General features: G+C 41.7%; 1 protein-coding gene across 50 annotated transcripts in view; it reads left to right on the top strand.

The window, feature by feature from the left end:
- The window catches only part of LOC137503854 (titin homolog), a 1,065,379-nt gene that overhangs the window by 991,262 nt on the left and 46,734 nt on the right, over positions 1-27,383 (top strand). For all 50 annotated transcript variants that reach the window (XM_068231415.1, XM_068231409.1, XM_068231432.1 and 47 more), the window contains 3 exons: positions 2,580-2,627; positions 26,942-26,989; positions 27,073-27,120. In XM_068231415.1, the coding sequence (XP_068087516.1) occupies positions 2,580-2,627; positions 26,942-26,989; positions 27,073-27,120 (144 nt within the window). The remainder of the gene's footprint in view (positions 1-2,579; positions 2,628-26,941; positions 26,990-27,072; positions 27,121-27,383) is intronic.

The raw sequence follows: 27,383 nt of genomic DNA, 5'->3' as shown, positions 1-27,383 counted from the left end.
CTGGTTCCCTGCCACTCATTATTACCTTATATAAATAATACAATTAAGAATTCCTTTAATACTTGCCCACTCTACATTGATAAGAGTAAGCTACAGCTACAACCTCTCACCTAGGATTGATGTTTGACTTATTCATAGTGTTATAGTCTTATTAGCTTCTCTTTATAGTCTTGTTAGCATTTCTATCTGGTGCTAACCAGAGTTCACAGTTTTATTACATGGTTCATTGTTAGTTCAGGAATGTATACCCTGGAATATTGTAACTTTGTAAGTTAAGTTACCTAGAATGTAATGATATGTGAATGTACCACCTCTGTTTATACTTGTTGAAAACAAATAAAAAACATTGACAAAAAAAGTTGTTTCATGCAAATACTCTAATGCCCTGTATTGCACATGGTTTAACCCTTCAACCACCTGTTCCTGATGCAGGGTGGCATTGCCAGAATAGCTGTGTCGACCAGGCCTATCCTCTGCTGTCTAAACATTAACAGCTCACATAGACTTAAAGAGGGGTGCAGAAATCTACACACTCATGCACACAACCAACTTTTACATCTTTAGTGGTCTTTTTAAAGTCTCATTTGAAGACTCCCTGATGATCATCCACTCTACCACCACAATTCTGAAAAGGGAACCCTGGCACAAGCATATCACCTACTGAGGCTCCCTACTGGCCCAGTGATCTGAAAAATGACAATCCTGTTCATATGAATCCTCATTGATCCAGATTAGAGGATTGATGAGAAGTTCTGGCATCAAATTCAAAGATGCTTTATACCAGGGCTTGCTTCTCTTAAATATCACTTCAATACTTCCCACCCTGAGAACCCTGGCAAAACATATTTCAGTCTCTTGCTGAGGTTTTCTATTAGTCTGTTGAACTGTCCAATGAGATTACTAAGTTCTGAGTGCTCATCTCACCTGGACTTGGGAGGAATTAGTACATACACTGTGCACAAGGCCAGCTAATGCATTTTAGATTGTTCTTTCAAGCACCTTCTTGATCAACCCTGCTTCTTTAGCGGCCCCCCTTAGCCTTATAGTCACTACTGTCAGACTTCTTCCAAGTCTGTCTGTCTGTCTGTCTCTCTCTATCAGACACACCATCAAAATCATCATCACCATAGTACTGTCTGTATCTTGCGGCATTTCATTTTTTTTCTCATCAGCGCATGCATAGTGAAAGAACTAGCTCATTACTGAAATGCATTTCCCCTTTCAGTCATCTTCTATGCTCTCTGTGCCTCATGCACCCTAATTTAATTACCAATCATGAGGAAAAGCTCTTCATATAGATTTTCTTCTTAGCTGGCAGAGTATTTTACATAAGAATACAGTAATTAATACATAAATACTATATGAAGTCATGAATCATGCTTACTTGTCATAGATGATACCTTACAGAATGAGAAAGAGCAATAAATGTGTTAATGGAAAAAAATACAGAGGTAGCTATATTTTATTTCTGCTCATATTCCTACAGAGACTGAAATTACTTCCACTTATTAAATTGAGAAGTGCTGATTCTTAGTACAGATTATATATTGTGTATGCATACCAAAAATAATACTGCTGCCTTTTTGGTGATACAATGCACATTTTATTCTTTTGGATGTTTCGAGATTCTGTTTAAATTTCACCATTACCAAACAATTTTTTGTAAAAGCAAAAACACAAAGAGCTCAATCAGAAAAAAACAAAGTATTTACCTAACTAAATAACAGACATTTTTTTAAAGGCACATTTACTTAAAGGGTAATGATCATAAAAATTGCAGAATTTAAAATGCATATATATATAAAATTGATTTCTCCCGGAGTAAAATGTACTATAAATTACATTTTTCTATGTTGCTGTAACTTACAGAAGGACGTGAAAATCTGACAGATTTTGAACTAGACTACCACCACATGGGAGACTCAGAGCTATTCATTTTTCAAAAGCACATACTGAACCACCGGTGCTCAGTTCAGCTGCCAAAATAGTGTGTAGCTATTCGAGTAGGAATGCTGGCAGTCATCTTTGTGTAGATCCTTTTCAGGGAGTGCTATTGTAAAGGATACAGGTAATACTGAAGTACTAGACCAAAACCTGTCAGATCTTTCAGCTTTTTACAACCTACTTTAGTACTATAGGAAAAAGGTAATATTTAGTGTATTTTACTCTGTGAGAAATGTACATTTTCTATGTATGTATTTTATGTTTCACAATTTTTCAGTGATAGTGGTCCTTTAATAGTGATAGCTGCATGGTATGTTTATCTCTCCTTGACCAAAGTGAATTTAAACTCTTCCCTCTGCTTCTGCAGTTGTAAAATAACTTTCTGCATTTATTATCATATACCTACTGAAATGCAGATAATATCTGCAGATACTGAGTACAAGAATAGAAAATACTGAGGACTCACTTTTGCAATATCAATAATAACAGTGATGTGCTTGTGTTTTTTTTTTTTAGAACAGAATTAAAATTATTATGAATAATGATAGTAGTGGTCAGTCATCATTGCAAAGTAGAGTGTAAAAAAATAAAAATCAGGCTTGATCTAATAAGTCCTTTATTGTATTTATTTTCAGAAAAAGAGATCCTAAAGGTAGCTGAAACTGTACATGCAGAAAAACCATGTAAGTATACTATGTAACCTTTGGACATGACATATTATAGCCCATATGCAATTATTTTTTTCACCTGAGTTATCTCCTAGGAGATCATTTTCATCTTCTCTGTAAAGTAAATTTTACAATTGAAAAAGTACCCAAAATTTGGTGAAAAAGTACTATTAAATTTATTTTGAGTAATTTCTTGCTTGCTGGTGACTTAAAATACATTTTAAGGACAAGTTATACAAATATCACCTAAGAGAAAACTCAGGAGAAAAAGTGAATTGCATATGGGCATATGTGTGTTATACTGTATATCAGTTCTAAGTGTTAACTTGTGGAAGTTAAACTTCAGTGATTCAAATTAAGCAGTAAAGCAAACGACAGGAAAAAAGTGATTACTATGTGCTGACAAATATGGGTTGTTTCAAAAAATCATGGTAAAATTGCTGTGCACAAACAGTGCACTTCAATTCTCTTGGTATTTAGGCCATAAATGTATTGCATGCTGCACTTACAGTCTAACACTCATTATATGTACAAAGTGTGTTCTTGTCATTCAACATACTTTATACAAATAGTGAAATGCACATTGTGTGCCCAATTAGAGTTATGTTACGTTGATGGAGTAAATATTAGTACTATTTCCATGTGTTGTCTGTGTCTTTTTCACAGTGTCTAAATAAACAATAGCCATGATTAACCCTTTCTGGACCAGCACCCTCTGCCCCCTTAAGGACCAGAGGGTGCTGGTCCAGCAAACCGCCGCTTCCCGACGAATCGCCGCAAGTTACCGTCGCTCCCGCCGGACACGCCGCTCTGTCCCCGCTGCAGGCTGCTCTCTCTGCCGTCGCTATGACGGCAGAGCGCTGTGCGCCGGTCAGGAGCCTATTTCATTGGCTCCTGACCCTGTCATTCCATGTAAGCCAATGGGAACGGCTTACATGAATGGCAGGGCCAGGAGCCAATGAAAATGGCTCCATCCCAGCTCACAGTGCTCTGCCGTCATAGAGGCGGCAGGGCAGCTGATTGCGGCGGGCAGAGCGGACCGAGCGGCGGCGACGGACAGGGGCGCGCGGTCAATGGGACGTAGAGTTTACTTCCGGTCAGGACCGCAGCGCCCCCTGCCCGCCGTAGATTCATACTCGCTCGGTCCGCAGGTAGTTAAGGACTGTAAAGTCTGAAAGCTTTGTTGGTTATGCCGTGCCCATGCAGCAAGCCCAGCCCTGCAACCTGTATTGCAACAGAGGTTGAGCGGCCTTATCTTTGTGAACTGTTTGCCTAAATCAATTGTTTAGGCTGTTATGTGTTACAACCTGTTATTATCCCATGTATAATTTATCTCATCTAGTTGAACCACACACTTCTGTATTTCTGATACTGTTTTAACTCTGAATTTCCTAAAAGCCAAGCAAAGGTGCAGAGAAATAATTGCAAATCTGCCCTCGGATAAGATCTATTTCTATGTTTGACAGTAACATTTAGTGATGGTCAATGAGAAGCAAATTATTTCGAGTTGATGCAGGATTCTGCAAATTTTGTATATCAAATTTTACCTCAACATAAAGTGATAGGTTCATGTTCAAGCTACATACATTTGCATACATAATTTGCATGATACTGCATAAACTTGAAATTATTTGCATCTCATTGACCATCTCTAGTAACATTTAGGTTTCTCCTGATAAGAGTGTGTACATGCGTATGTGTGCATGCTGTATCTAGTGTTGGGCGAACAGTGTTCGCCACTGTTCGGGTTCTGCAGAACATCACCCTGTTCGGGTGATGTTCGAGTTCGGCCGAACACCTGACGGTGCTCGGCCAAACCGTTCGGCCACATGGCCGAACTAAGAGCGCATGGCCGAACGTTCCCCGAACGTTCGGCTAGCGCTGTGATTGGCCGAACGGGTCACGTGGTTCGGGCCCGAACGCGCTCTGATTGGCCGAACGGTCACGTGGTTCGGGTAAATAAATACCCGAACCACGTCATATCTCCGCCATTTGTCTGTGGGTTTAGCTTTGGGTAGGCAGGCAGGGTAGTTCGCTCTCCAGCCACGCTAGCCAGGGTCCCCCCCAGTCATTGTGTGTCGCTGCTGGGAACAGTAGTACACCGCTCGCTCAGCCACACTATATATAGCATTGTTTACTGCCACTGTGTACCTCGCTCAGCCAGGCTATATATATAGCATTGTGTTTTCTGACACTCTGTGTACACGGCTTAGCCTGACTAATATAGCATTGTGTGTACTGCCACTGTGCACCTCGCTCAGCCACGCTATATATAGCATTGTGTGTACTGCCACTGTGCACCTCGCTCAGCCACGCTATATATAGCATTGTGTGTACTGCCACTGTGCACCTCGCTCAGCCACGCTATATATAGCATTGTGTGTACTGCCACTGTGCACCTCGCTCAGCCACGCTATATATATAGCATTGTGTTTTCTGACACTCTGTGTACACGGCTTAGCCTGACTAATATAGCATTGTGTGTACTGCCACTGTGCACCTCGCTCAGCCACGCTATATATAGCATTGTGTGTACTGCCACTGTGCACCTCGCTCAGCCACGCTATATATAGCATTGTGTTTTCTGACACTCTGTGTACACGGCTTAGCCTGACTAATATAGCATTGTGTGTACTGCCACTGTGCACCTCGCTCAGCCACGCTATATATAGCATTGTGTTTACTGCCACTCTGTGTACACCGCTCAGCCAGACTATATACCGTTGTTTACTGACACTCTGTGTACACCGCTCAGCCAGACTATATACCATTGTTTACTGACACTCTGTGTACACCGCTCAGCCAGACTATATACCATTGTTTACTGACACTCTGTGTACACCGCTCAGCCAGACTATATACCATTGTTTACTGACACTCTGTGTACACCGCTCAGCCAGACTATATACCATTGTTTACTGACACTCTGTGTACACCGCTCAGCCAGACTATATACCATTGTTTACTGACACTCTGTGTACACCGCTCAGCCAGACTATATACCATTGTTTACTGACACTCTGTGTACACCTCTCAGCCAGACTATATTGCATTGTTTACTGACACTCTGTGTACACCGCTCAGCCAGACTATATACCATTGTTTACTGACACTCTGTGTACACCGCTCAGCCAGACTATATACCATTGTTTACTGACACTCTGTGTACACCGCTCAGCCAGACTATATACCATTGTTTACTGACACTCTGTGTACACCGCTCAGCCAGACTATATACCATTGTTTACTGACACTCTGTGTACACCGCTCAGCCAGACTATATACCATTGTTTACTGACACTCTGTGTACACCGCTCAGCCAGACTATATACCATTGTTTACTGACACTCTGTGTACACCGCTCAGCCAGACTATATACCATTGTTTACTGACACTCTGTGTACACCTCTCAGCCAGACTATATTGCATTGTTTACTGACACTCTGTGTACACCGCTCAGCCAGACTATATACCATTGTTTACTGACACTCTGTGTACACCGCTCAGCCAGACTATATACCATTGTTTACTGACACTCTGTGTACACCGCTCAGCCAGACTATATACCATTGTTTACTGACACTCTGTGTACACCGCTCAGCCAGACTATATACCATTGTTTACTGACACTCTGTGTACACCGCTCAGCCAGACTATATACCATTGTTTACTGACACTCTGTGTACACCTCTCAGCCAGACTATATTGCATTGTTTACTGACACTCTCTGTACACCGCTCAGCCAGACTATATACCATTGTTTACTGACACTCTGTGTACACCGCTCAGCCAGACTATATACCATTGTTTACTGACACTCTGTGTACACCGCTCAGCCAGACTATATACCACTGTTTACTGACACTCTGTGTACACCGCTCAGCCAGACTATATACCATTGTTTACTGACACTCTGTGTACACCGCTCAGCCAGACTATATACCATTGTTTACTGACACTCTGTGTACACTGCTCAGCCAGACTATATACCATTGTTTACTGCCACTCTGATTCTGCTGGGAACAGTAGTACACCGCTCGCTCAGCCAGACTATATGGCATTGTGTTTACTGCCACTCTGTGTACACCGCTCAGCCACACTATATAGCATTGCGTACTCTGCCAGTCAGTGTGTATATTGCTGGGATCAGTAATACTCCACTCACCGTCAACCACTATATGAGCTCAACATGAGTTCCCCAGAGACCTCCGCTGTGAGCAGCACTCCCAACAACAGCAACAGCCAACGCCCCACGCAAGCTATAACATCCACCCCAGCAGCCAGTGGTCAGCAGCAGCCCTCCCCGGAGGAGAACGTTGTGTCCATCGGTCCGGCGCCAGAGCGATTAATGAGGGCTGCCATTGAGGAGATGATGGGGCCTGATGTGGAGGAGGAGGTCTGGCTCAGGCCAGCATCCCAAGTTAATGTTGAGGACGATGAGGGGTCTGTGTCTGGGGATGTTGGGGTGGCAGAGGTGGTGGGTGGGTCAGACTCAGGAGAAGAGTTGTATGATGAGGATGATGATCGGGACCATCTGTATGTGCCTCAGAGTCTGACCCCGGAAAACATGTTGTATCGTGTGTTTAGGTACTAAAATCTGCGTTCCCTCCCAGTAGTGTTGGGCGAACAGTGTTTGCCACTGTTCGGGTTCTGCAGAACATCACCCTGTTCGGGGTGACTATATAGCAGACTATATAGCATTGTGTTTAATGCCACTCTGTGTACACGGCTCAGCCACACTATATAGCATTGTGTTTACTTCCACTCTGTGTCTGCTGGGAACAGTAGTACACCGCTCACCCGCCACTGTATAGCATTGTGCTCTGTGTCGCTGCTGACAAAAGTGGTACACCGCTCACCCACCACTGTATAGCATTTCTGTACTGCCACTGTACTGCTGCCAGTCAGCGTGTACTTTAAGGATAAGTGAAATGAGGAAGAAATCCGGTGAAAGAGGGAGGGGCAAGGGAAGAGGTGTTTCCCCTGACGGTTCACGTACAGGCCACAGGGGAGCACCCAAGAAAACCCACTCAATACCGCCCATGTTGTCCAGGACAACAACCCTCACAGATCCAAAAGAACAGGACCAGATAATTACTTGGATGACCTCTCAAGCGTCCAGCAGTGGGTTAAGCAGCACCAGCACATCACGCACGAGGTCCGAGTCCTCAGCCAGTTACAAGGAGCCAGTGGGCACAAAGCTGACACAACCGGCAGCGACACCACGCACACAACTGCCAGATAACCAGACGACGTTGGAGTGAGCTGCGCAGAGGTTGTTCTGGGGAGCTCTACTCCACGGCGGCGGCCCCCCACAATGACATATGACGAGTTTGAGGAGATGGAAGAGGAGGGTATGGACAATGTGGACATAGACCCAGATTTTGTTTGTGAACGAGAACATCGCCGTCGTAGCAGCAGCACAGATGAGTCTGTTGAGGAACCCACTGCTGCACGAGTTCGCCTTGTGCCACAAGGTAGGCGGCGCGCAATTTCAGGCACTGCAAGCATGGTTCAAGTGAGAGGCAAAAGAGGCGCAAACAGAAATCGCCAGCAAGGCAGGTGCTCCAAAGTCTGGGCTTTCTTTGAAGACTGCACTGAGGATGTTACCATGGCGATTTGCAAGGTGTGCAAGACCCGCCTGAGCAGGGGGAAAAGTATTAACAACCTCTCCACCACCAGCATGAGCCGCCACATTCTATCCAAACATCCCACACTGTGGGCAAACGCGGCAGGACAGGGTACCACCAGCAACACTGCCTCCCTTGGGTTCACCAGACTCACCACCAGACCCGCCTCAGCAGCAGCAGTAGTCCAGCCATTGCGTGGTTCACAACATTCACAAACATCAGACGATGCTGACACTGTCACTTTCCGGACTAGTGCTCTTGAGGTCTCCCAGTGTTCATCAAACACAACAACCAACAGCCCTTCGGTGTGCAGCCCTACGGTTGAGTTGTCTGTCTCTGAGATGTTTGAGCGCAAGAGGAAATTGCCAGCAAATGACCCCCGGGCCGTGGCAGTAACAGCCAGCCAGCATAGCCAAGGTTCTGGCCTGCGAAATGCTGCCATATCGAGTGGTGGAGACAAACAGCTTCAAGGGCATGATGTCAGTGGCCATCCCACGTTACGTGGTTCCCAGCCGCTACCACTTTGCGCGCTCTGCAGTGCCTGAGTTGCATGAGCACGTGGTCAGCTAAATAACCCGAAGCTTGAAGAATGCCGTTGCCTGCAAGGTTCACCTCACCACTGACACCTGGACGAGTGCGTTCGGCCAGGGTCGATACATCTCCCTTACCGCGCACTGGGTGAACCTTGTGGAGCCTGGCAGCGATTCCTCACCTGCTACGGCGCGGGTGTTGCCCACGCCGCAAACAGCTGCACCGCCGTCCCTCCCACTGGATAACAACAGCAGCACCTACCTCTCTGACTCCTTCTCCTCCAACGCATCTCAAAGCTGTACCTCATCCGGAAACGCTAACCCAGCACCAGCAGCAGTAGGATCGTGGAAGCAGTGCAGCACAGCTGTTGGCATGCGTCAGCAAGCGTTGCTGAAGCTGATCTGCCTTGGGGATAAGCAGAACACAGGGGAGGAAATTTGGAGGGGAATAAAGGAACAGACAGATTTGTGGCTGGCACCGCTGGACCTGAAACCGGGCATGAAGCTAGACACCTGGCACGAACTGGCAATGTACGCAATAGAGGTGCTGGCTTGCCCGGCAGCCAGCGTTATGTCGGAACGCTGTTTCAGTGCTGCCGGAGGCATCGTCACAGATCGGCGTATCCGCCTCTCCACAGAAAATGCAGACCGTCTGACTCAAATTAAAATGAATCAATCCTGGATTGGAAACGACTACGCAACACTCCAGGACCCCAACCAAGTAACATGACCAATGAACATCTGGGATGGTTTAGCGTTTCCGGTCCCTGTTTATTGAACCTCTCATCTGTATTACATTTATGACTGCATGGCGGTACAAAGCATGCTATCCGCACGCTTCTTGTCCTCATGCAAGGCCTGGGTTGTTGTGTCTCACAAAGCGTGGCCTTCTCCTCCTGCGCCTCCTCCTGTTCCATCACGTGTGCTGCTGCTGCTGGGTTAGCGTTGCCGGTCCCTGTTTATAGAACCTCTTATCTTTATTACATTTATGACTGCATGCATGGCGGTAAAAAGCATGCTATCCGCACGCTTTTTGTCCTCATGCAAGGCCTGGGTTGTTGTGTCTCACAAAGCGTGGCCTTCTCCTCCTGCGCCTCCTCCTGTTCCATCACGTGTGCTGCTGCTGCTGCTGCTGGGTTAGCGTTGCCGGTCCCTGTTTATGGAACCTCTTATCTTTATTACATTTATGACTGCATGGCGGTACAAAGCATGCTATCCGCACGCTTCTTGTCCTCATGCAAGGCCTGGGTTGTTGTGTCTCACAAAGCGTGGCCTTCTCCTCCTGCGCCTCCTCCTGTTCCATCACGTGTGCTGCTGCTGCTGCTGCTGGGTTAGCGTTGCCGGTCCTTGTTTATGGAACCTCTTATCTTTATTACATTTATGACTGCATGGCGGTACAAAGCATGCTATCCGCACGCTTCTTGCCCTCATGCAAGGCCGGGGTTGTTGTGTCTCACAAAGCGTGGCCTTCTCCTCCTGCGCCTCCTCCTGTTCCATCACGTGTGCTGCTGCTGGGTTAGCGTTACCGGTCCCTTTTCCTGGAACCTCTTATATGTATTACATTTATGACTGCATGCCGACAAAAAACATGTTACCTGTGCAAAGAAAACAGACATTTCCCGCATTTAAAAGACAGTTTTCCCTTTGAAACTTTAAAATCGATTTTCTCAAAAACTATAAGCTCTTTTTGCTAATTTTTTTTTTCCTCTTGTACCCACTCCCAAGGTGCACATACCCTGTAAATTTGGGGTATGTAGCATGTAAGGAGGCTTTACAAACCACAAAAGTTCGGGTCCCCATTGACTTCCATTATGTTCGGAGTTCGGGTCGAACACCCGAACATCGCGGCCATGTTCGGCCTGTTCGGCCCGAACCCGAACATCTAGATGTTCGCCCAACACTAGCTGTATCCTTCAGAATATAAGCACGTTATAGAAGCATTCCAAGTATGGTATTTTTGTTGAGAGTATTCAAAATGTTCAAATAACTATCATCTGTATGCACGTATTTGCTGCTACACATTAATGTTTGTGTTCTATATTTCTAGCCATGTCAAATGACACATCAAGTATATTATTTTGAAGATTTGTGAAAGGAAGATTTATATAAATTCTTGCTTCTTTAGTAAACATTGTCTTGAATATTTGGGGAGGGGGGGGTTGTGGTGCAATGAACATCGAAATTATTTATTTTATTATTTATTTTTGGTTATCTTGTTGTGAAAAGTACACAGCCTAAAATACTTAAAAGTCCATATTAAGCTAAAATGTTCATATCTACATCAGGAATGTAACAGTTAAAAACTGTTTTAGGTCTTTATTGCTACCTGTGTCACCAGTGGGGAGTTTTTTGTTAACTTTCTGTTGAGTCACTGCAGAGACGGGCAAATACCTTATTTCCTGTCTTACTGACATCTGACACCTCATTTCTTTTCTTGCTGATATGTCATACCCCATTTCCTTTATTGCTGACATCTTGGGCTACAAAGCCTCGTTTTAGTCTCAGACCCTCATACCATTCTTATATGCTTGGTAGACTGCCCCGGTAGCACTCTCTAAACAATAAACTGCCACCAGCACAGTAATATTAGGCAATAAATCTCATGGCTTATAGCAAATTCATTATTCAAAATAGCATTTAGTTGTACCTGAGACACAAAATTATTCTCCACTTGAAAAGTTAATGACAAATGTAATTTTCCTCTTTAGAGAAACACATTATAAGTGTCTGTATATTGGCAGCTAACCATAGAGTGCACGTTTATTTCTATTTATTTTCCTGGTTTAACTTGATGGACAGATGTCTTTTTTTGATCTAAACGTATGAATGTAACATTCTTTTATTTATTTATTTATTTAAATTAATATTACAGCCAATAGCTCAACTATGTCTTTTTACAAGGCTGAATAAAGTAACAATTTTCTGCTCCAGAGGGCTGTGAATAACCATATTAGATATTCATTTACAAAGAAAAATTAAGACAATTTCATTTATGAGTAAAATTGTTTTTTTTTCCTAATGCATTGTACTGGACCCTGAGAATAAGTTTAAATATTCATATTATCATATTGTATTTTTATAACATTAATGTAATACAAATAATGTGTTTGTGTGTGCAGCATGTGGGGGTTTTAACATTAATTTGTATTTGCTTTGTATTCTGGTATTTGGGCAAGTAATAATCCATTTTACAATAGTTTTTGCATATTAGAATGCATTTAAACTTACAAAAAGGTATGTAGCTGTTTGTTTTCATTGTAAGTTGACTTTTATAGAATGGATTACAAATACTGAATTTGATAAACAAATTGCATGACAGAACTGACTGTATTTTGTTGCAGAAAACCTATGAAGGTAGAATTTCAGTCACGTTTTTTACACAGTGTGGTGTAAAAACATACATCAGAACAAAATCCTAGTCTGAACAAGGATGACTTAGGCCTCTTTTCTATGGGCAGCTGAAGGTGGTGAATTTACAGCCTGTCAGTTGCTCCTGTCCATCTGCCAGGCATTTGCTAGCACTCAGCATGGCGGATGGACTTTTTTCTCACTGGGTTATGCCACCGCATATCAAGCATGACACACATAGGGTTATCAAATGCTGCTATTTGGCTGCATACAATTGCAGCTGAATGGCACTTGCGGCCGACAGCTGGGATGCTGAATTGCCCGACAAACCAGCATTTCAGCTGCCCATAGAAAAGAGTCCTCCTAAAACTACTTGCAACCACAGTCTGACCATCTGATGTTCATAGAAATGCTGCTAACATTTACATGGTAACAACACAGAGACTCGCTACTTTTTTTAGTAGTTACAGAATTTCCGCTACTGATAAAGTGATTGCGTGACTTTTTGTTAACTTTTTTTTTGCAAAAATAATCCAAACTGTAGTATGAACTGCACAAAATAAAAAAGGATCACTTGTCAACTCAGCAAATGTATTTCCTTAAGTAATCATGAGGTAAGCCTTAGCAATATAAACTGAGCACTTAGTCAGAGGTTACCTACGTAGAAAATTGCACATCTTAAGCCCCATCTACACGATACGATTCTTTGTACGATTCGATTACGATTCTATTTACGATTCAATTAAATCCAGCATGTCCAATCCTGATTCGATTCGATTCAATTCGATTTGCAATTGCAAAACAATGGCAAATCGAATTAAATCGAATCGAATCAGGATCGGACATGTTGGATTTAATCAGATCGTAAATAGAATCGTAATCGAATCGTACAAAGAGTCGTATCGTGTAGATGGGGCTTTAATGTCCAGTATTGTCAGTAAGTGCAGTAGATTTAGTACACATAGTGGATTGAAATTTTCCTATTGGTCACTGAAGCCATCTGTAACATGTAGGCCAGTTTTACACTTGAGCTGTGCATTTGCAGTGCAAAGCTTTGCCCCGCCGCCTCTTACTGCAACACACAAAATCACAAACATTTGACCCTGCGGCAAAGTATGCTGACAGGGTCATATGCATAGTGCCTCTCTCTCACATGCCCCGCACCCAATGCCGTACTCCCTGCTGGACAGGAAGTACGTCACTGGGATTCCTGTAGATCCCTGTTGTATTCCCATCATTCCACGCATGCACGCCAAAATGCCCCCACCAACCTTTTTAAATGGTATGCATCCCCCATTGACTTACTTTACTTCTGCGCTGTTTACCCTGGGTACAACGTGACACGGTTAGTGTGTTAGGCCCTATTGCCTTGCATTGCCGTTGCATTACCCTGCAGTATAACAGGATAACACAGATATCAGGATAACACAACGCACACTTGCAAGTGTAAAAGGGGTCTTAAAGGAAGCATCAGGCTTCCTCAAGCCAATTGTAGATGATACGTGCCACCCCGCAGCTCCGCTCTCAGCTGTCCGGCCCGAGGTCCCCGCCGGTGAAGAAAGAGACTTCCTCTACTGCGCCTGCCTGAGCGGCACTGTCAATCAAGTCTATGTTGTCCGTGATGTACTGCACAGACGCAGTAGTTCTGCACATGCGTAGTACACCACAAACAACGTGGGCTTGATTGGCAGTGGCGTTTGTGCCGGTGCAGTAGAGATAACCTCGAGGTCGCCCTCTGCACCGACGGGGATCCCGGGCCAAACGGCTGAGAGCGGACCTGCGGCTTGGGACGTGTCATCTGCAATGGGCTGGAGGAAGCCCCGGGTAAGTAGAGCGGGGGGCATGGTTTTGGCTGATGTTGCCTTTAAAGAGTAACTGTCAGGCTGCAGAAGCTAATTTAAACCTCTATTCTCCTGTGTTAAACAGTTTAGAAGGAAGCCAAAAAGGCATTAGTGAAGATAAAAATCTCTCTTACCTTTGATGTGTGCTTATCAGCAAAGCTGTTAGACCCAAGAGGACGCAAGCCGCATACTATACTGCAAAGCATTCTGGGGCCCTCCCCTCGGCTGCTAATGAGACGTTACAGCAGCTTGTAATCAGTCCAGCGCGTAGCACTGATAAATCTCCGGGCAGAGTACACTGCAGGAGTCAGCTATTGTTCCTAGCCACATGGCTCATTAATATTCACTGCACACTGTGTTATTCAGTACGAGCTTTTCTGTGATCAGGAAGCAGGCAGGACATGACGACACATTTGACAGAAAAACATGGAGCCTGCCATGAGCTGTCAGGAGCATCTATCTCTGCATATACTATATACAAATTCTGTGAAATCCAAACGTGGACAGTGAAATGCATATGTAATGTAAGTACAGCCAATCTTTAGCTACTGATATATGTGTTTATTTTCTCTGAGACCTTATACCTAACAGCTCCTCTTTAAGGACCAATAGGTATATCTGTAGAACAAACATTTTTTCATCATGCAGATTTCAGTGATGGTAAACTCTGAATATGTACTTTGTTATATGGGTCATCATATTGTTCAGATTTACTTTAGGGTTATTTTAAGACTTCCACATTTATGCTAATGGAGGATTATCTTGAGATCTCATTCAAAATATTGCTGAATGTGAAGATACGCTTGACCAGTTTTTGAAGCTGGTGTATCACATAGGCAGAGAATTACAGCTGTGTGTTTTTCTTTCACGTCTAATCCATCTCCACACAATGTTCTTAAATGAATTTCTCATCTTCGAACACCAGTGGATTAATGCTAATGTGTGCCATTAAGTTATTAGACTTTGCTTTTAATATGTATTATAGGCACGCAAATGAACCTATCACATCGCTTGAGCTGGGCATTATTAGACCTAAGACCTATATTTTTTGAAGTAATCAGTTGCAAAATTTTAGTGTGTTAATGCTTTCTTTTTCTTCTGTGGTCTTGGTTGATCTGCGTTTGCTGTTGACTAGCAATTAGTTTGCTAGACTGAAATATCCTATGTATGGAGTGACTATTTCATCTTTTATTAACGAAACTTTATCATTTAAATATATATTTATAAAAAAATACATATTAGGAAGTTTTTTTTTTCAAATTAGATTCTTAATCTTCAATAGAACACATATGTTAGACATCATGGGGTTGAGTTCCAAAGCTTACTTATTTGTCACCGTAACTGTAAGAAGATCTAATGAATGAGATAAACAAATAAGGAGAGCTAATTTATGAGATAAACATATAAGGAGAGATGAACCTTGAGTTAAGTCAGTCAAGGAGAGATAAATCGGGAGTTAAGTTAGATAAAGAAAGACAAACTATGAGTTGAAGGGAACCTAAACTGAGAAGGATATAGATTTTTCCTGTTGCTGATCTTGTGTCTCTAATACTTTAAGCCACAGCCCTCAACAAGCATGCAGCTCAGGTGCTCTGACTGAAGTCAAACTGGATTAGCCGCCAAATAGATCAGCAGGACTGACAAGCAACTGGTATTGTTTAAAAGGAAACATCCATGCACCTCTCACTTAAAGTGCCCTTTAAAGAGGAGCTGTCAGCCATACTATCTCAGGGAAAAAAAAACAAATATATAAGTAGATAAATACTTGCTCTCCTTGCATAACATTTTTATTGCACTGTCCATGTTATGATTCCTGTGAATTTAATAAAGGAAAAGTAGTGTAAGTAGGTAGTGAAGCACCACTCCTCCAATAAGCGAATGATGTGCCGTGACTAGGACCTGGCAGCACTCCTAGGTCAAATATCCAACAGTAGATGATGGTGTAGCCACCGAAAAGTGATATGGTACTGCCTGGTCGACCAAGCCCTCACGTATGGCATGTTTATGTGAAGATAAACGCACCTTCATTTTTTGTGTCGTCTGTCCTATATATAGCAAGCCACACGGGCATTTTAATGCATATACTACAAACATGGAGTCACAAGTGTGACATCCATGTATTTTAAATTTAGTGCCCTTGTGTGGGTGTATAACTTGATCTCCTCGAATAACTGAACTGCAATGCACGCAGTTCATACAGGGAAAAGTACCCCTACGTGAGAGTCTTGGTCGTCCACCAGTGCATGCTGATAAAGGAGGTGCTGGTGGACGACCAAGACTCTCACGTAGGGGTACTTTTCCCTGTATGAACTGCGTGCATTGCAGTTCAGTTATTCGAGGAGATCAAGTTATACACCCACACAAGGGCACTAAATTTAAAATACATGGATGTCACACTTGTGACTCCATGTTTGTAGTATATGCATTAAAATGCCCGTGTGGCTTGCTATATATAGGACAGACGACACAAAAAATGAAGGTGCGTTTATCTTCACATAAACATGCCATACGTGAGGGCTTGGTCGACCAGGCAGTACCATATCACTTTTCGGTGGCTAGACATAATGTCAGTCAGCTAAGATTTATGATAATTGAACAGGTTCCGGTCCCTAGGAGAGGGGGTGATCGGGTTAAAAAGTTGCTCTGGCGGGAGGCAGTGTGGATTAAGAAATTGGACACTATGGAGCCTCGAGGACTTAATCGTGAATTAGATCTTATTCCCTTTATTTAGACTGTAGTAGATTATGTCAGGAGCTAAAAATATATATTTTATTCTTACAGCTGTATAGTCGTGGTCATCGACCGGTGTCCCCTGGTGGCCCAGGGCCATCTGTACTGTGGTTGGATTGGTGTGTGTGTGGGGACGCAGAGTTTTGTGTGTCCCCGCATGCACATGCATCTCTATCATATCATGTATGTGGAGACTGTATATTGAAATATGTCTCTTCTCTTCCTCTTTTCTTCCCCTTTTCCTTTCTGTCCCTTTTCATTTGTTTGATATTTGTTATATTGCTAAGTATGTATCCAAGGGGATCGACATTTTGCGTCACAAACTTTGTCTACACCATCATGTGCAGTGGAGGTGGCTGTTTGCCTGCCTCTTCTGCCATAGATGGCCAGGTACGCGTGCGTTTGGCCGCGTTTGACGCGCATTTGTGCGCGTTAGCCACGCGTACTTTTGGACGCGTTGGACGCGGCCGTCGCGCGCGTCACGCCGCGCAGTCTCCCGTCAGGTCCGCAATGGGCGGTCCGGCGGTTAGACGCATGGCGCAAGCGGCCGTTTGGACGCATCGTGCCGACCGGCGGGTCTGAAATTTGAAATGGGAATGGGTGGGAGCCTACTGACAGCGACCAATGGGCACATAGCAGCGCAGTTCCCCATCAGGTCCGGCTTGAGCACGGGCTGCAGTGATAGGTTGAGAGCTGCAAAGCAGCGCTATTGGCTAGTAGCCCTCCATGTTGGGTATAAAAGGATAATGATTTTGTATTGTGATGCATTTGACATTCAGCTTAGCTTGATAAAGGAGGTGTTGTCACTCCGAAACGTTGCAATTATGGCTGATATGGATATTGAAGAATAAAAGAGCATTTATATTGGATGGTGCCGACTGCTTTCTCTACTGATAAAGGAAAAGTAGAGAATCCTATTCTAGACAGTTTCCATATTTACTGTGGCTATTTTGAAGCCAGTCATGATGTAATATCTGCCCTTAGTCTCCTCTGCCTGATTTGCCCGCCCTTCACTATAGAAAGTGCATTTTTTTTCTACCTGTTTCAGGCCCTACCGGTTCCAATCCCTTCCCCTTTTTTTTGCAGTTGAAAAGTATAATTGGCAGATTTATAGGAAGGGGGCGGAGAACCTGGGTGAGTTATAGGTTACAAACGACGGAGAGGGAGAAAGGGGGTCTCGCGGTCCCCGATTTTAAGAAATACTTTTAGGCTTCGGTACTAGTCCGAATTATAGATTGGAACAGGAACCGCGGGGAGAAGAGGTGGGTAATGATGGAGGAGGAAATGATAGGGAGCCCAATAGGTAACCTCCCTGGATTCAGGAGAAAAGTCGGATAGAGATAGGGAAAAAGGGGATGGAATTGGTGAGTCATACATTGAACATTTTCGGTAAGTGGAGGATTGTGAAAATGTCGCCCTGGCCTACCCCCATGACCCCCATTTTCGGGAATATAAAGTTCCCTATGGGAATGGAACCCCTTAATTATCCACATTGGAAGTGGGGACAGGGGCAGAGAGTTAAAGATATATTAGTTGATGCAGAATGGACCCCGATTCAAGAATTGATGGACACAAGGGAGGGGGGGTATATGGATGAGTGGAGATATGCCCAGATAAAATCTTTTGTGAAGAGCCAAGGATCCAGGGAAGCCCTAAGTAGAGACTTAACTCCATTTGAAGAAACGTGTAGAGGTAGAAGGCAAAATAAGGGGATGTTGTCAAGGGTATATAAGATTCTTAATGAGAGTGAGGATCTTACAAGAATGTTGAGGGAGAAGTGGGAAAAAGATCTGGGGAAGGCATTTACAGAGGTACAGTGGAAAAAAGTATTAAACTTGGCCAGTAGATCTGCAATGCCCACAAGAGGACAGGAAGCAGGATATAAGATTTTTGTAAGGTGGTATTACACACCGGATAGACTGAGTAGAATGTTCCTGGGTGCCTCATCATTGTGCTGGAGATGTGGGGAGGAGAGGGGAGATATTATTCATATTTTCTGGGGATGTAAGAAACTTGGGGGTATTGGGCAGAGGTTGGTGGTATAATAAAGCCGATCACTGGGATAGAGACATGGGAGGATCCCACACTATTTCTCCTGCACAGTAATAGATGGTCAATTAAAAAATATAAAAATTCCCTGTTGAAAACCCTGATTGATGCTTCAAGAATATTAGTAGCAAGACACTGGAGATCGACCCAAAGCCCAACAACCCAGGAATGGATTAAAGAAGTGGCAGAAATACAGAGAATGGAGGAACTAACTAGTTATATTAAGGGGGAGGGGCACTTATACGAGAAGAGATGGTGTCAATGGGAGATGTTTAAGAATGAAGGGGAATAAGAAAGGCTGGCAAGGGGAATATGAAACATCAGAAAGACCTCGTGGGGGTTCAGTGACAGAAGAAAGAGAAGGGTAAAAGAAGAGATGACCCAGTGTATGAATGAATGAATGAAGGAGGGGTGTGAATAAATGGGGGATGAGAGTAAAAGATAAATGTGAGTAATTGTAATGGATGAGTAGTAGAGGTTATCAAGGGGAATTTTACAAGACACCTAGGTTTGGATGGTCTTTGCAAATGTAATATGGTAAAGCTTGACGTTTAGGGTAAAGAAATTCTATATGTAGCAAGAGAAAAAAATCCCTGTTTTGGTAAAAGTAACTTTTGTATGTGGCTAGAAGGGAATATCTCTGTCTTGGATTTTATAGATTGATTTTGTAAAAATGGAATGATATAAATAAAGATATTTAAAAAAAATAAAGTGCATTTTTCAGCCTGAGAAATTTTGGCCAATCAGAGAGGAACAGAGGTGTGGGCGGGGAAAAACTGGAGGGAAAGAGGTTTCAGCCAATCAGGCTTCATTAGTTAAGTCTGAGGGAAGGCAGAGAAGCAAAAAAAGACAACCCAGCATGCCCTGCAACTTCTTCTCTTTTGTGTATCAAATTTTGTGTGTACCAAGTAAGAAAATAATTTATCAACAAGAAAAGTAATAGTGATTTTAACTTTTGGATTGCCTGATTAGCATCCTTATCACTTGTTTGTTTACCAGATAAAAATAAAGAATTGATTTTTGATTTTATGCCCGACAGTTACTCTTTAAGTCATTTAAGGAGAGATAAATTGTTAGTTAATAGGTAAGGGGCTTTATGCAATTCACTTTTTCTCCTGGGAGAAAATTTTTCCTTTTCGATTTATAATAACTTTTTAACACTTTGCATTGAAAAAACTACCAAAAAGTAGGTGAAAAAGTACTATCAAAATTATTTTTAATATTTTCTTGCTTGCTGGTGGTTTAAACAGCATTTTATTGGCAAGTTTGAAATTTTCACCTAGGAGAAAACTCAGGTGAAAAAGTGAATCGCATATGGGCCAAGGTGAGATAATTCAACAGAAACGATTTGTGAATCAGCCCCACATCAGAATCAAGAGCACAAGCAAATGAGGGACTGCAAAGCAGCTCATGAATATTGAAGCTACACAAAAAAAGAAAAGAAAAAAGCAAAACAAAGAAGAAATATATGGCTGAGAACACTCCCAGGCCCTCAGCCTTTCAGTTTTTCTCCTGATTTTTCTCTTGGGAGATATTTTTTTCAGCTTCTCTAAACAACAACTTTTTGACACTTAGCAATTGAATTGCTGAAAAGTAGGTAAAGAGGTAATATCAAACTTATTTTGAGTCATTTCTGGTTTGGTGGGAGCTTTAAAGGTATTTGATTGGTAACATTTGAACATATCTCCTTGGAGAAAACTCAGGGGAAAAGTTCAAATAGGATATGGGCCCCAGTGGTTTATTAGGTTGTGGAAAGAAGCTCATACCCAAGGGGTGAGGGGGAGGGGTTGGAAAATTGGATGAAAACAGCAGGTTTTTATATTCTACAGACTCTAAATTCTAAACAAACTGTCTGTATTTAGAAGAAGGTGTTTATTTATTATTATTTTATAGTTGTCAAATACCATTGATTTCTTATATTTGTATAATCTGATTTAAAGCACATCTGAAGTGAGAGGGATATAAAGGCTGCCATATGTACTTTGTTTTAAACAATACCAGTTGCCTGGCTGTCATGCTGATTGTCTGTCTATAATGCCTAGTACACACAATACAATTTTCTGTTAGATTTCTTGCCAGACCGATCATATCCAACCTGTCCGATCTGATATTGATCGATTTTCCGATCGATTTTCCATAGAAGTGAATGAAAAATCAATTGGAAAATCGATCAAAATCAAATCGTACAGGTAGAGATGGCCCGAACCTCCGATTTTAGGTACGCAAACCTCCGCAAACGTTCGCAAACTTGCGAACTTTTGCGAACCGCCATAGACTTCAATGGGGAGGCGGACTTTGCAAACCAGAAAAAATTATGCTGGCCACAAAAGTGATGGAAAAGATGTTTAAAGGGGTCTAACACCTAAAGGGGGGCATGGATGAGTGGGATAGATGCCTAAAGTCTGCAGAGAGGCGCAGCGGAAGTGTGCTGGGCCCATAACCCAGAGGTTGATGGATTGAAACCATCCTCTGCTAGGCATGATTTAATTTTCGCACCCTCACTGATTAGAAATTCCCCTTTTTATCTCTTTCTTGCTCTCAGAAGCCATTTTCTGCTAGGAAAGTGTTTTATAGTTGGAATTTCTTATCAATGAGGGTCCCACTGTAGTCACTTACTGTCTGAGTCAGGACTGAATCAGCCACTTACATACCTGATATTTAACTCTTTCATTCAGAGAAAGAAAAAAGAAACACATCATAGTTATTTGTGTGCTAGGCACTGTACATACACATATCTATCCCATCATGTCACATGTCACTTCGGGTATACTTTAAGGTACACCACAATTCATGTTGTTTGTTTGTTTTTTTCAAAAAATCTCTTATGTTGTCTTCCATAATTATTTTATCTTGATTATGGATTGCTGCCCCATAATCCACTCCCATCACTTGGCAACACAACATTGACCAGGAGTCTCCAGTATATTTGAATGTCCTGCTGGGATTTCTGAGCCAATGGGAATTTTCACTAAACTAATGCAGGAAATTCAAATAGGTTGTAGTGGGAGTTATTGAAATAGTGGGACTTACTGAAATTTGCCATTGAAAATCAAATCCCCTTTGGTTCATTTTTAGGTTTGAGCTAATCATGAGCATCATGAAGACTAATAAATAATTCCCAAATGCCATGGTTCTTGTTTTCAGCATTTATACTATGTAAGATGTCCTATTTTCCACAGTTAAACCAACCAATGACAGCCCATTCCTTGGTAAGGTCTGCAGAATTTGTGCTCCTGACATTAACATGGGATTTAAAGCCCAACTTCATGCACAAATGTTGGTTGTGTTACTTTAAAGAGAATCTGTATTGTTAAAATCGCACAAAAGTAAACATACCAGTGCGTTAGGGGACATCTCCTATTCCCCTCTGTCACAATTTCGCCGCTCCCCGCCGCATTAAAAGTGGTTAAAAACAGCTTTAAAAAGTTTGTTTATAAACAAACAAAATGGCCACCAAAACAGGAAGTAGGTTGATGTACAGTATGTCCACACATAGAAAATACATCCATACACAAGCAGGCTGTATACAGCCTTCCTTTTGAATCTCAAGAGATCATTTGTGTGTTTCTTTCCCCCCTGAGGGGGGAGTGCATAGCAGAACCACAACACTGAAGAACTTGGCAGCCTTCCAGACACAGGCTGACAAGTCTGACAAGGGAAAGATACATTGATTTATTACAGAGACTGTGATAGTACAAAGTGCTGCAGTAAGCCAGAACACATTAGAATAGCTTTTGGAACTTGTAGGATGATAAAAAACAGGATGCAATTTTTGTTACGGAGTCTCTTTAAGTACTGGTACATTTTAGCAAGTAATTTTTGAACTTTCAGCCAACGTCAGGCTTGTAGTGTGAACTGCACTTATTGAGAACAATGGAGTTTGCATTGTTGTAGCATTTTGATAAAGCTGTAGGGCACCACTAAATGCCAGAAATCAGTTATAGGGATAAGCAAATTGAATTTTGCAGAATACTTAATTCCAGCTTTAGCATCAGAATTTCACAATTTAGAGTTGATATTTTAAATTTGCAGAAAATAGCAAAAGTAACAATAAATGCTCGAAGGACATGAAAGTAAAAATTCTAAGCAAAAAGAGAAAATTCAAAGCAAAGTAATAAGCTTTAATTAAAGGAATACTATCGATTCACATATTTTTTTCAATTGACACAGGAATTGTTTGGGAAGTGCTGCTAAGTACTGGTGTATACATTTTAGTAGCAACCTCTTTGTTTACAGTTATCAAAATACTTTCAAACTTTACGGCAAAACTGACGGCAGACTGAGCCATGAGGAGAGGGGAAATTCCCCTCACACTTGATCAGTTAACTCTATGTGTAACTCTGTGTGTGACAGAGAGAAAGCTCCCAACAGCTGCAGCTTCTGTGTCCTGTGTTTCTGACTGAAGTGTCTGAAGACAGCAGAGGAAATGTAACTAATTGTCACAGCTTTTCATACTGTTTTTGCTTTCAGAGTTTGATATGATATTTGCTTTCTGTAGTCTGATATGCAACTCTGGCTGTGCATTGAAGCAGACACCCCTTCTGCAATTGATTTGTCCCAATATAGCTAAATCCTACCCTCAATAAATTACAGCTTTTGCTTCTGATATTTAATATGAAAAGTAGGAAAATGTTTACACAGCTACTTAGACATTATTTGTACATTGTCATTTTAGAACACTTGGGCATTGATAGTATTCCTTTAATGTATTTTAGCACATTCACAGTAACCCAAATTCATTTAATGGCTAGAGTTAAAATATATTTACAAAAAAATATAATTTTGCAATTTCATGAGGCAAACTCAGAATGTGCAAAATTCTGAATTCATTTGGAATTTTGTGGAAAATGTAGGAATTTCGTCAGATTTGGAGTTTGGCAATTCTGACTATCCCTCCTCACTTGGTGTGTGAATTAGCACTTAATGTAACCAGGTGGGAGCCCAGACACTGGTCACCTCCTGCTCCACAAACTGTCATTGCTACAGGCTACAGGCAAATATTCAGTATGTGCCTTTCCCTTGCATACTACAAAACTTGTTTTTTAAACCAACAGATGAAGCTCCACATAAATTAATACTATATCTCAAGTACCGAATTAAAAAATCGGGTTGTGAGCTAAACCCAAAACAACTCACTACAGTTCTTTTTTGTTGTTTGTTTTATTTATTGAGTTTATTTTTACTTCATTGGCATTGTTTTATGGCAGTATCAATAAAGGAACCATCACCATTCAAATGTACTAAATGTAAATCAAGTCGTGTACAGGAATCGAAAAGCCTTATATTAGTTCTTCTGCCGTTTGTATTTAACCAGTATGTGCAATGGTCTTCAAAATGTTACATCAGTTAAATTGTATTATAAAGTGATGAATGAATAATGTGCAGGCATTGGCACATCAAACATTCTTTTCTAAACAAAACTGAGCCTTTTCCAGACCTGAAGAAAAAAAACATAGCTTAGAAGAATCAGTTTAATTACAACTCTACGAACTAGCAAAGATTTAATGCCACTCATCTACAAGAACAATGGAGACACGTTTTAGATTCTATTTTGATATTCAAAGGAACGTTTTCTCTTTGCCAAAGTTCAGCCTATATCCCTGCTAATTTCTAGCTGTTGTTTTCCCAATTTATAAATGTCTGTCATGCATTGCTGAAGTTTAGTGTAATAATAACAACTCAAAGTAGACAGAATGGCAAATAGACATCAACCTGCAAACGGAAAAAAGCACAGGAAGTTTCCTCTCCATTCTTCCTTTATTGAAAATAGCTGATTGAAAGGTTTACTGTACAAAGTTAGACTTTTAATTTAACTTTCACTCTGATGTCTGTTTCATGCTGGCTAGAGTAATCTCCTGGTCACATGACTGACTTTTTCAAAGTGAATGTCTGGAATAGGTATATCAAATAAAAAAATTGTGAGCGCAAGGACTAACAATGAAAAATCTGGGAAGATGAACCAGGACTGTATAATCTTAATCTGTGATTGTTCAGTTACTTACCTCATTTAGCACAGTGGCATGGCGGTTCAAATCTCAAAAGGAGTACTACCTGCATAGAGTTTGTATGTTCTCCCCATGTCCAAATGGGGTTTTCTACTACATCCCAAAAAATCCAGATAAGCTAATTGGCTCCCCTCCCAAATTAGCCCTAGACTATAATGGACATATGACTATGGTAGGGATTTGGTTGTAAGCTCCTCTGAAAGACCGTTAGTAATAAGACAATATACATTGTAAAGCACTGAAGAAGTGCTATATAAATATTAAATAATAACAATTCTTCAAGTGAAGTCAATCAAAAGGAGAAAAAAATGTGGCCATTCATTTCTGCTGCTACTGAATTAAAGGGGAACTCAACTGAAAACATCAGTTATTATTTATACCTTTTTTTAAAAAAAAAAGTCCTTCAAAAGCTATAACCTGCAAAAGTTGTAAACACTCTTTAGAGATAATAGGAGAAGCAGAAATACAAATAGAGAAAATAGAAGAAGCAGATTATTTGCATCACAGCTTCAAGGACAAAATTAGTATCTTTAACTACTCTAAGACCGCTCCACACCAATGGGCGTGGCCGCGGCGGCAGCCCCAGGACCGCCTGACGCCAATGGTCCTGGAGCCGGCTACTGAAGGAGATCATGTGCATGGTGCGCACGCATCTCCTTCTAAGGGGCGGAGCTCCGTCCCATCTTCAGTCTCCAAGCAGCTATTGCCGCTCGGGAGACTGTTAGGCAGCACGAATGCCATATATTTACACAGTACAGCAGCGCTGTACTGTGGACAGCCGTGTGACAGGGCTGTCCCCCTGGGGGACAAGAGAGTGATCGGCTCTCATAGGCAGAAGCCTAGGAGAGTCAATTGCGTGACTGGCCGGCTGGAGGGAGGGAGGGGATTAGAGAGAAGAAAAAACAGACATAGTAAAAAATATTAAAAACTTATGAACATAAATATTTATAAAAAAAAATAAACATAAGGGGGGCGAACGGCCTCACCAACAGAGAGCTCTGTTGGTGGGGAGAAAAAGGTGGGGATCACTTGTGTGCTGTGTTGTGCGGCCCTGCAGCTTGGCCTTAAAGCTGCAGTGGCCAATTATGAAAAAAACAGCCTGGTCTTTAGGGGGGTTTACCACTGTGGTCCTCAAGTGGTTAAACCCAAAAAGATACCTGTGGAGTGCAGCATATCAGTATTAACACAACTGGAGGAGTGATAAAACATACCATGTACTGTGAATGAGGTGAATTATTTTGAATAGCAGAATGCTGCTTTTAGCAATATTTTAAAACACAGTATAACCAAGGGAAAGCCAATATTCAAACAATAATTGTAGTGCTGCTGATGTTGTGTAAGAACCAAGGTATTTAAAAAAGTCTGACATACAGAGAAAAGTATGTGCTGCCAACATAGGGTTATTATTGGAAGTCCCAGAAGTGAACCTTATGCTGGGAATACATCATACGTTTTTTCAGTAGATAGATGGTTCGATAGACAATTTCAGACATGTCCGATCTTATTTTTGATTGTGTTTCTGATCGATTTCTCATAGAAGTGAATGGAAATAGATAAGAAAAGATAAGAGAATTGAGCGAGAAAACGAACAGAAAAATTAATTGAAAATTGATCGGATGGAAAATCAACCATAAAAACACATTGTGTATTGCCAGCATAAGTCATCAACTGTGTATATTACACCAAGTAACCCCAAAAAGCTAAACGTTTAAGATTTTGTTTCTTGCTCATGTTCTCTTTGAAGTTGCATGAAATGGCTTCTCCCTAATGCTATGCACATATTCCAATTCCAACCCCTTATTTAAACACAAAGGGGTTTATGTATAAGAGTCATAAGTTGCGTAACTAGCGCAATATATGCAACAGCTACTTAGAATGTTACACATGCAATGTATTGGGTTACATACAAAACATGAGGTCCACATATTACACAATGAACATCTAATACGCTAAAGAAGTAAAAGCCTTTCCAAAATGTAATGGTGTGCTGCAAAAACCCTAGCATGTGTGATTGTTTTCATAATATTTATATCTCTTTGTACAAAGTGGACCCTGCCCAGCAAAATTGCAGGGTAGATTAGTCCTAATCACAGTTTGCCTACAGTTATTTTTGTCACTTTTGACCTTTTCATTTTGATAGCCTATTATGAATTTCATTTTCATAGCTTATTATGAATTCACTCTTTTGATTTACAGCAGCAGTAAATGTAACAGAAGAGAGAGTCAAAACAAAGAAGATTAAAGGTAAAGTAATATGTTATTTATCTCAAATGTCAGTTGCTTCTGGTACGTATTTACTAATGTACTTATTTACTTATTGATCCCAGTAGCCACAAATGCGACAGAAGAAAAAACAAAAAAAGATGAAGTCAAAGGTATAAATCGTATTAAAGCAGTTCATAATAGTAATTTGATTAAATAAATGTGGGACATGTCTCTAATACGAAATGTGTTATTCTATAAATGCTAAAGATGAATGAAAGGATGTTTTGTTAACATTTTTAAAATAAATACATGAGAAGGTGAATTTTGCGCCTGTTAGGGTTAAAGCAGGCCTGAAGATGAAAAAAAAAAGAGTTTCACTTACCTGGGGCTTCTGCCAGCCCCCTGCAGCCGCCCTGTGCACGCAATGTTACCA

This window comes from Hyperolius riggenbachi, chromosome 4 (assembly GCF_040937935.1).
Source record: "Hyperolius riggenbachi isolate aHypRig1 chromosome 4, aHypRig1.pri, whole genome shotgun sequence".
Taxonomy (NCBI): domain Eukaryota; kingdom Metazoa; phylum Chordata; class Amphibia; order Anura; family Hyperoliidae; genus Hyperolius; species Hyperolius riggenbachi.
Note: the sequence above shows the minus strand (reverse complement) of the source record. Positions and strands in the feature narration are given on the sequence as shown.